General features: G+C 46.9%; 2 protein-coding genes across 2 annotated transcripts in view; both read left to right on the top strand.

The window, feature by feature from the left end:
* The first annotated feature begins 806 nt into the window (after positions 1–806).
* On the top strand, positions 807–6,510 carry STMN1 (stathmin 1). Its single transcript, XM_047792682.1, has 5 exons — positions 807–920; positions 2,554–2,626; positions 3,112–3,284; positions 5,366–5,557; positions 5,985–6,510. The coding sequence occupies exons 2-5, from the start codon at positions 2,614–2,616 to the stop codon at positions 6,054–6,056; spliced, it is 450 nt and encodes a 149-aa protein (XP_047648638.1). The 5' UTR covers positions 807–920; positions 2,554–2,613; the 3' UTR covers positions 6,057–6,510.
* Positions 6,511–8,262: 1,752 nt separating this feature from the next.
* PAQR7 (progestin and adipoQ receptor family member 7) overlaps positions 8,263–9,206 on the top strand; it is a 32,974-nt gene continuing 32,030 nt past the window's right edge. Inside the window, exon 1 of the mRNA XM_047792681.1 lies at positions 8,263–8,575. The gene's annotated coding sequence lies outside the window, so the exon portion shown is untranslated. The remainder of the gene's footprint in view (positions 8,576–9,206) is intronic.

The raw sequence follows: 9,206 nt of genomic DNA, 5'->3' as shown, positions 1-9,206 counted from the left end.
ACCGATCCACGAGCAGGAGCACGTGCTTCAAGAACAAAAGCAACACTTAACTGCAGTCTGTGTAGTCGAGAACTGCTATAGCTCTTCCTTCCCTATCTTCCGGCAAAAGGCATGGCTGAACAGATGGAGTCTTCATTTAAGTCTAGTGACTTTGTTAGACCAAAGGAGATCAAATTCCATAGCCTTTCACTCTCCCCACCCCGCCCCTTCCCGCAGGTCTCTGGTCACCAACTCAGGGACCCTAACGTGGTAGCTAGAACGCAAACAATGAGTTAAGGGCCACGCCCGTGACCTGTTAGGGGAGAGTGGGCTGATGATGATGTCACAATACAGGTGACAGGCGGATGGCCAGGTAGGGCGCCCGGCGCAGGGGATCTTGCAGGGACGTAGGGTGGCATTGTCCTGTCACAGGGGCTTGGGCGTTTTAGGTGGCAGCACAGGGTAGGGCGCCGGAGGGACAATGCGCTGCCGGAGTGCTGCCCTTGGAGCGATGTAGGGCTAGCGGCTCCACAGGGGCGGAGTCCAGGAGGCCACACTCTGAGAGGTAGAGAGGGACCCCGCCCTGCCCTTTTTCTAAGGATGGGAGAACTGGTTCAGACCCAGGCAGTGGTCACTGCATCTCCCTCCTCCACGGCCAAATAACCACTCTGGCCCCCGGCTTTCAGCTGGGGACACCCTAAGTAGCCCTCACCCCTCGCATTGTCCCCCTGCCCAGCCAGCCTGAACTACACTTCCCGAGGTGCTCCGGGGTCTCCAGGGGCGGGGCCCACTAAGGGCTGTGGGGGAAGGGGCCGGCACGTGCTGCCGCTTTCAGCCAATGCTGATCCCTGCGAGGAGGTCACGTGCCGCTGCTTGGCGCTTTTGTGCGCGCCCGGGTCTGTTGGTGCTCAGAGTGTGGCCAGGCGGCTCGGACCGAGCAGGTGGGTGCAGGGCTCTAGCAGGAGGCGGTGGCGAGCTGCGGGCTGCGAGAGGGTGGCGGCCGGCAGGAGGGGCCGGGCCTTGGCAGCGGCCCCCTGCTGGAGGGAGGCGGGCGGGGCCGTGAGCCCCGGAGGGTCTGGCGGGCGGGGGTCGTAGCGCTTTGTGTGTGGCTCGGGCGGAGCCTCGGCTTTGTCCCCGCTCCCTGGGGGCGCGGCTGTCGTGGGGAAGGGGCGCGGCCAGCTGAATGAGCCCCTAGCGTTAGCCCCAGGGTACCATCTAGAAGACAATAGGGGGCGTAGGCTCTCGCCTTGCAGGTGCAGCCCCGCTGGGGTCCCCATTGTCTGAAGGGGGCGGGGCGGCGCCCCCAGGGAGCAGTGGCCTTAGGGCCAGACGCTGGGCGATCAGGGCCGCACCCTCGCCGACTGACTGTGGGGCTGTTCCGAGAGGGTGACACCCCACGAGAGCTCTCCAGTTCTCGTGGCGGGGGGCGCAGACAGCTTGGGTGGCGGCAGGTTGGTTGGGAGCAAAGCAAAGAGGTGGCGAGCCGACGGCAGGACTACCCCACTGCCTTTTCCCGGGGACTGCTCCACCCGCCGAGCTGCACCGGGATGGGGGCCACCTCAAGGTGTTTTTGGCGGGAGTAGGGAAGGGGGGCGTCTGCGCAGGGCGAGCCCGGCAAGGGCGGAGTTACCCGGATAGGACCGTTAGCCCCGCCCATCCCTCCCCTTCCCACGCGCGCGGGCTCGGGTGTTGTGAGTTCGGGGAGATTCGAAAAGGCGCGGGGAGGAAGGGGGCGGGGCCAGGGGCCGGTGTGCAGGGCGTGCTTTGATTGGCCGGGGGCGGCCGGCCGCTTTTCCTCTCCTGGGCCAGGGCCACGCCCATCCTGGGGTTGATGTTGAGTCTAATGCTCCGCCGGGGTTAGATCGTTTCGTTGCTTCGGATTTTAAATTCCAGCTACTGAGAACCTGTATTCCTACGTTTTTGGTACTAGCTTGGGGTTTACAAGATTCATGACCTAAAAAAAAATGAAGGGATGTAGAATTTTTCATGAGAAAATTCTACACAAACCATCAAATATTGTAATCTAAAACCTTGAGGTTCATAAAATTAGTGTTACCCGCTGTAGGACGAGGAGCTTAAACCGCAGGAACAATAGGCGTTCGACATTATTGGTTAATATTAGCTTGGGCGTTTTGTTTTACACCATGGCAGACACAGACAAAGCAGGGGTGGGTGTTCCATTTGCACAATGAGTTGTAGGCAGTGTTAAGATGGCTCCGGTCTCACTGTTGAGTTGAATCTGGAATATCTTCTCGCCAGGGAGGAAAGTTTAGAGTTTATTAGGGGAAGAAAAATCTTGTGATTTAAACCTTGTCTAATTTTAAGAATCGAAGTGTGTTTTGTACAGGCAAGCTCAGTTAACTTGATCTTCTGCAACCAGCATTCTATTCAATTCAGGTTTCCCAGTGTTTGAGTATTTTATAGATAAAATTTTCTGGCTAATGATGTCTTATTTAATTTCACAGTAGTGATTTTTCTGGCCTTAATTTGTATGGATATGATTTGAAGTCCCTTTGAATTCATGACATAGAAATGCAAAAAATTTGATTGCGTGCTTTTGAAAATTATTTTCAGGGTTTTCCTTGCCAGTGGATTGTGTAGAATACACTGCCAGTCTCTTGTCTTCTATTCACCATGGCTTCTTCTGGTAGGTAATCTATTTGAAAAAGCTGAATTTGTTACGGGCTTCTAATTTGAGAATAGGAGATGGCTCAGGTCTTATGCCTTTAATTTGGCACTAGTGTTGTGGTCTTACTAAGAAATCTGTTTTATAAAGAAGAAAAAATTATTGTCACTTGAATGTACTGACAGTTCATAATTAATTCTTTCATTATTAGATGATTTGGCTTGGCCTAAAGCATAATGTGGAGTTCTGCACAACTTTTTTTTTGTTCGAGAAAGTGATTGTCAAATACTGATGTCTCAGAATGGTGTTTATTAGTCCAAAAATGTTGAGCTTTGTTTTTCTGGGAGGTGTTTAGATAATAATTTCTTCCAATAAACACAGCTGCTTCATCAGCCCTAATTCTGTTCAGTAAATTGATTTGATTTTTAGAAAATAGAACAGCCTATTAGAACAGGAAAACTATTTTTCTGAGTGTGTGATAAATATATAAAAATCATAAAATCCAGATATCCAGGTGAAGGAGCTGGAGAAGCGTGCCTCAGGCCAGGCTTTTGAGCTGATTCTCAGCCCTCGATCAAAAGAATCCGTCCCAGAATTCCCCCTTTCCCCTCCAAAGAAGAAGGATCTTTCCCTGGAGGAAATTCAGAAGAAACTAGAAGCTGCAGAAGAAAGACGCAAGGTAAACATCAGTTCACAGAAAGCAGGGTATTTTTTAATGTAATGTGGCAAATTTGTTTTATTTCCATAACAAGAGGAAAACAGAATTGTGGCTAGATATGCCAGTGGGAGGAATAAATACCAGTTATCATTTACTGGGCTCCTGTTACATACCCTCTACTGTACTCTCATTGTCCTCCTTTTCTGCAGTGATGCTGGAGAGTAGGTGTGCTCTGAAAGACCAGATTAGAAAATGGTCTTGGGGATGTAAGTCATTTTCCCAAGTCATATAGCTAGTGAGTGTCGGAGCCAGAATTCACACCCAGGTCTGTCTGAAACCAAAGTTCATGCTTCTCATGCTTTCTCTTTGAAAAATGGATTTGTTGGTGGAAGATTCTTTTTTTTTTTTTGTCTCTATGTTTTGGGGTTTTGATTTGTTTTTTGGGTTCGTGTGTGTGGTTTTTTATTTTGTTTTGTCTTTTGAGACCTGGACAATAAAAACATTTTAAATTGCTAGTAATGTAATTGTGTTGCTCAGCTGGCTCACTGATATCCTGATAGCTCTTTTTTTTTTTTTTTTAGGGCCGAACTCGTGGCATATGGAATTTCCCACGCTAGGGGTTGAATTGGAGCTACAGCTGCCAGCCACAGCCACAGCAATGTGGGATCTGAACTGTGTCTGTGACCTATACCACAGCTCACAGCCGGATCCTTAACTCCCTGAGCGAGGCCAGGCATTGAACCCGCATCCTCATGGATGCTAGTCGGGTTCGTTACCACTAAGCACAATGGGAACTGCTAGCTCTTCTCTTTTCTAAGCACCTCTGTTATAAAGTAGCCATCTTTAAAACACTGATCAGAAAAGTCAGCAAACGTTAATGTGCTTGTTATAGAAAAATTGAGAACCACAGAAGTTTATAAATAGGAAATTAAAAGTATTCATTATCCTCCTTCACAGAAATAACTGTTGTTAACCTTTTGGTGTATTTCCCTCTATTTAGCGTTATTCTATTCATTAAGAACTTTACATAAATTTTCATTTAGTCCCCCCTTCCAATAACCCTGATTGAAGTAAGCGGTTTAATTTTTATATTAGTGGGATGAAGGAGTAGTAACCTGCCTGCTACCAACACAGCTAGTGCTTTGAAGTCTGGTACATTTAAACCACACACACACATTTGGGTCCCTTTTTAAGCTGCTGTAGCACGTACTGTGCATCTTTCAGTGCCACATGTTTTATGTATGTGCGCTGACCCACTGTCAGCACTGAATTACTTCCCCAGGAAGAGGCTGTTTGGAGTGGTGCTTCATCTCCTACCTGCTCTGCTGTTTAGTATGAGTTGGTGGAGTTTGATGATGAAGTTCACATAGTTTGAGTTCATGGAAGAGATGCAGCTGAAGGCTGGACAGAGATATTTTTTAAGGAATTAACCCTGACCCTGTAGTCATTAGCCTGTGCTTTACATAGTAACTGGCTAAATATAGTGAAACTCTTATCATGACTGGGGTTTTGCAGAAAAGAATTAACAGAACCAGTGGTAGATGCTCCAAGGTTTTCCGGCAAGTTGATGCATCCAAACACATAGGAATCTGTTTGGTAACAAGCGATTCTGAGTGTTTTGAAGGAGGTGCCGTGGTAACAGAACTCCAGTGGTCTGGAAGTTAACGCAGCTTCCACAGAGAACAGTTAACAAGCTTTTCCTTGAAATAAAACTTCTGGTTTAAATAGTAATCTGGAGGCTTAGTCTGAAATTTCTGTCATTTCCATGTATTTTCTTTTTATTGGTATGGTTATATTTTTTATAATGAACTCATATTCTTTAGGGTAGCCTTTGAAGTTAAAAAACCAGACTTTCTTACAGTAAAATGCCATTCCTAAATGCGTATCACTCCGGTTATCTTGATACCATTACGCAGTAAATCTTTCAAAGATTTCCTTAAGGAATAATTGGGCAAGACTCTGAAGAAACATGGGCAGCTGGAGTTAAATACAAATACTAGAAAAAGAATGTAATTTTCACAGTATTTTGCTAATTTCTTTTGTGATTGTAACCGATGCTAAAGAATGTTTCAGAGACTCTAGCCTATTAAACTTTTTTCCAGTCCCATGAAGCTGAGGTCTTGAAGCAGCTTGCTGAGAAACGGGAGCATGAGAAGGAGGTGCTTCAGAAAGCAATCGAGGAGAACAACAATTTCAGTAAAATGGCGGAGGAGAAGCTGACCCACAAAATGGAAGCCAACAAAGAGAACCGAGAGGCGCAGATGGCCGCCAAGCTGGAGCGTTTGCGGGAGAAGGTTGGTGTCTCTTCGTGGCTTTGAGGGGGTTAAGCGCTTGGAGTTCGATGCACCGCCGAAGTGGCTTGAACTCTTGACCTTGATCACAGGCTTGGTGTCTTTGTCATCAATTTGGGGCCTAACATGTTAAATCAGAGGCATCTTATTTTAAATTAAGGTGGAATATTCGGTAATTTCCAACACAACTGAACATTCTTTGAAAGAACAATAGCAAGCTCAGTCATTAAGTCCCATGAGTAACCTAGGAAGTTCAAAGATGATGTCTTAGAACTCTAATTATGTGATTCCCATGGTGTATAATTATATAATACTAGCATATTATTATGTGTATTGTATAACATATTTACTGATGCCGAGTTGAGCCTGTTGCGGGTGGGACTTGGCAGGCTTTTTTACTTGACTGATGATACATACTCTTTCTTTACAGGACAAGCACATTGAAGAAGTGCGGAAGAACAAAGAATCCAAAGACCCTGCTGATGAGACTGAAGCTGACTAATTTGTTCTGAGAACTGACTTTCTCCCCCTCCCCTTCCTAAATATCCAAAGACTGTACTGGCCAGTGTCATTTTACTTTTGCCCTCCTGACAAATATTCTAGAAGCTGAGTAGGACTGTATAGGTAGATCCAGACTGTATGATGTTGTTTTAGGGGCTAAAGGGGAGAAACTGAAAGTGTTTTACTCTTTTTCTAAAGTGTTGAAGTCTTTCTAATGTAGCTATTTTTCTTGTTGCATCTTTTCTACTTCAGTACACTTGGTGTACTGGGTTAATGGCTAGTACTGTATTGGCTCTGTGAAAACATGTTTGTGAAAAGAGTATGTAGTGGCTTCTTTCAAATTGTTAGATGCTGAATATCTGTTCACTTTTAAATCCCAATTCTGTCCCAATCTTACCAGATGCTACTGTACTTGAATGGTTAATAAAACTGCACAGTGCTGTTGGTGGCAGTGACTTCTTTCTCTCTGAGTAATAACCTGTCAAGTGAAAAAGACCCTCCTAGTTTATATTTATTCCAGATGGGGCCTTTAGGCTGGTGGAAATACCCAGCACACACATCACTGCGAGTTCTCTGCGTTCTCTGCCCTGGAGTTTCTCGCTCCAGAGTTGTTTGCATTGTCTTCTGCCACAATCGTCACTTTGTTGTGATGCCTCGGCCCAGATCAGCTGTTAGGATAGTCTTTGAGATGTTTATTTGCACACAAGCATTTTTTGTTTTAGTGTCCCCATTAAAAAGACAGGCTAAATGTGCAAGTGTTTCTAGAGAACAGTTTAGAGAAAACTTAAGATCCTAGTTAGGGATAATTGATGGTTTATTTGCTTCATGTTCCAGCTGGGGGTTGGGGGCATCCTAATTCTTTCTTGCCTTAGGAGCCATGACTTGAGAATCAAAAGATTAATAAAACTTTCTGTGCCACTATAGCAACTCCTATGAACTAAGAAAGGGAACCTTGTGTTCTAGAACAGCAGTGACTTGAGTGGTTAAGTTTGACCGTTGCTGCTTCTCGTATCCAGAGGCTACAGTAGTCACAGTTGTCACAGGATTGCCTCTCAATTCTGGGAAAGCTCTTGGAGGCTTTCCTAGGCTATTTGGGAAATAGCCTTAATTGCGTATGATTGTTTGCTTCTCAGCTATCTGTGGAAAAGATCTTAGAAGCCACACACCTACACTGAGTTTGCAGGATGACGGCTGACACTGCACTGTTGTCATCTTCAGTGCTGCCATGCTCATGCTGCAGTAGCTCTTGATTTGGATTTTACGAAAATTATAAGGATAATAATAGCCTATCAACTTCCTCCTATGTTGCTAGGATTAAAGGAATGTGTGTATATAAAGAGCACACTGGAACTGTCTTTAGTGTATATTTAGCTGTATATGATGTCAGTTATTTTCAACCAGAGGCTAGTGAGTGAGCTAAGTTTATATTCGAGTTGGAAATGACTGCAGCTTCTGTGAGCCTTGAATTGACTTAAAAATTTACAAGGTGATTAGTTAATTGTAGGGGTTCTGAAAAAATGCTGCATTTAAAGAGTTGTGGCCACGCAGGGCAAACAGGAACAAGATCAAGTGTAGTTGAGTGTCATGATGGCAGTATCTAAACAAAGAGGCCAGGGTGAGTCCTGTGTGCAGCTGCTCAGCACTGTCCCCGCTCAGTCCATGGTGTTTAGTAGGTGTCAGAGGTCTATGTGAGTGAGATGCCGCCTATGGGAACCTTTAAAGCCAGGCTATAAAGATGACTGAAGATAGGAATTTGGAGTAATGATACCAGGTGTCTTACAGATGGCAGTGAGTGTGTTCATTTGGAACAAGTAGGGGAGGGAACAGCTCAACAAAAAGCAAGAAGAGGGTCAAGATGGGGCTGAGGAGGGATCCCCAGTTAGTTACAGCCAACCCCACAGCACCCCTGACTTCATATCAGAAAGTGGTCCCGAACTCCCACCTCCAGACAGTGACTGTCACAGGGAACTGAAGGGGTTGCATTTTAGCCACAAAGTCAGAAGCCCTGGCTTTTCTATTTCACCTCCGACCTTTGGAGAGGTGCTAGTCCTGGGCCTCAGTTTCCTCCAGTATCAAATGAGAGGGTTGAGCTCAGTGAAGTGATTTCCACTCAAATTCTTTGCCTGTAACTTTAAGGAAAGGAGGGCTGGTGGGTATCCAGGAGCTTCTGGGGAGGTCTGTGTGCTTTCCTGGGCCTGCGTATTCTTATCCCGTCCTCCGCGTGAGCCAGGCTGGCCATTCCTGACAGCACTTCTGTTCTGGGTTAGTCTCGAAAGGCCAGAGTCATCTGACTGCAGCCTGGGGGCTCTCACCACAGAGCACATGCCATTCCCTGGGCTTGAGTGGAAAACGAGGTGGCTTTTGTACTTGTACATGCAGATTGATGGGCCTCGGCGGAAATGTGAGATTTGAGGGATGTGAGAAGGCCCTTAAATCCACATTTAACAAGCAACTAGAATGTGCCCTGCACTGAGCTATGTGCTAGTGATGGGAAGATGAAATGGGGTCCCAGCGCATCCTGTAAGTATGCATGAAGGGGCAGGAGGGTTGTGGACCACTTTGCTGAAAATGCAGGCTGGACCACACGCTGGTACTGGCCAAGTGTGTTTGGTGGTTTGGTGGAGAACATAACTCAGGCTCGGGTGGTCTGGGGAGCCTGACAGAGGAGGGAAGACTTGAGCCCGTCCTTTGAGGAGTCAGATATGGACCCAAGCACGCACTTGATGAGGACATGCCGTGGTTACTGGCTCATGGCAGGCTCTGGTAAAGGTCCCCTCTCCATCTCCTTTGTCCTAAGCCATGGGGCTTTAGAACACAGGACAAAGGCTTGAGGGAGAGAAAATGGAGGCAGGATGAATTGGAGAGAGAGAAGGTGATGGAGACCACAGCGGGAGGCCGCCGGAGCCATATGGGACAAGGGGGTGAGCATCCGTGCTGGAGGGGGCCACTGGGCTCTGGAGACACTGCGCCAAGGGACTGCGAAACTCACTGCTGACCGTGGGAAATGGGAGGAGAAAGAAACCGCTGTGCAGTGGATGGGAAATGGTGGCTCGGGTCATAAGCTGCTGAGGATGGAGCAGTAACTTTCAGGCATCGTTATCCCTTCCAGTCCAACCTGTGAGGTAGGTGCGCTGCCGTCACCATGGCACAG

The sequence above is a fragment of the Phacochoerus africanus genome, chromosome 8 (assembly GCF_016906955.1).
Source record: "Phacochoerus africanus isolate WHEZ1 chromosome 8, ROS_Pafr_v1, whole genome shotgun sequence".
Taxonomy (NCBI): Eukaryota; Metazoa; Chordata; class Mammalia; order Artiodactyla; family Suidae; genus Phacochoerus; species Phacochoerus africanus.
This window is presented reverse-complemented; position numbering and strand designations above follow the sequence as displayed.

Coding starts and splice junctions, on each gene's coding strand:
- STMN1 (XM_047792682.1), top strand. Junction 3,285..5,365: donor CTGCAGAAGAAAGACGCAAG/GTAAACATCAGT, acceptor ACTTTTTTCCAG/TCCCATGAAGCTGAGGTCTT. Junction 5,558..5,984: donor TGGAGCGTTTGCGGGAGAAG/GTTGGTGTCTCT, acceptor CTTTCTTTACAG/GACAAGCACATTGAAGAAGT.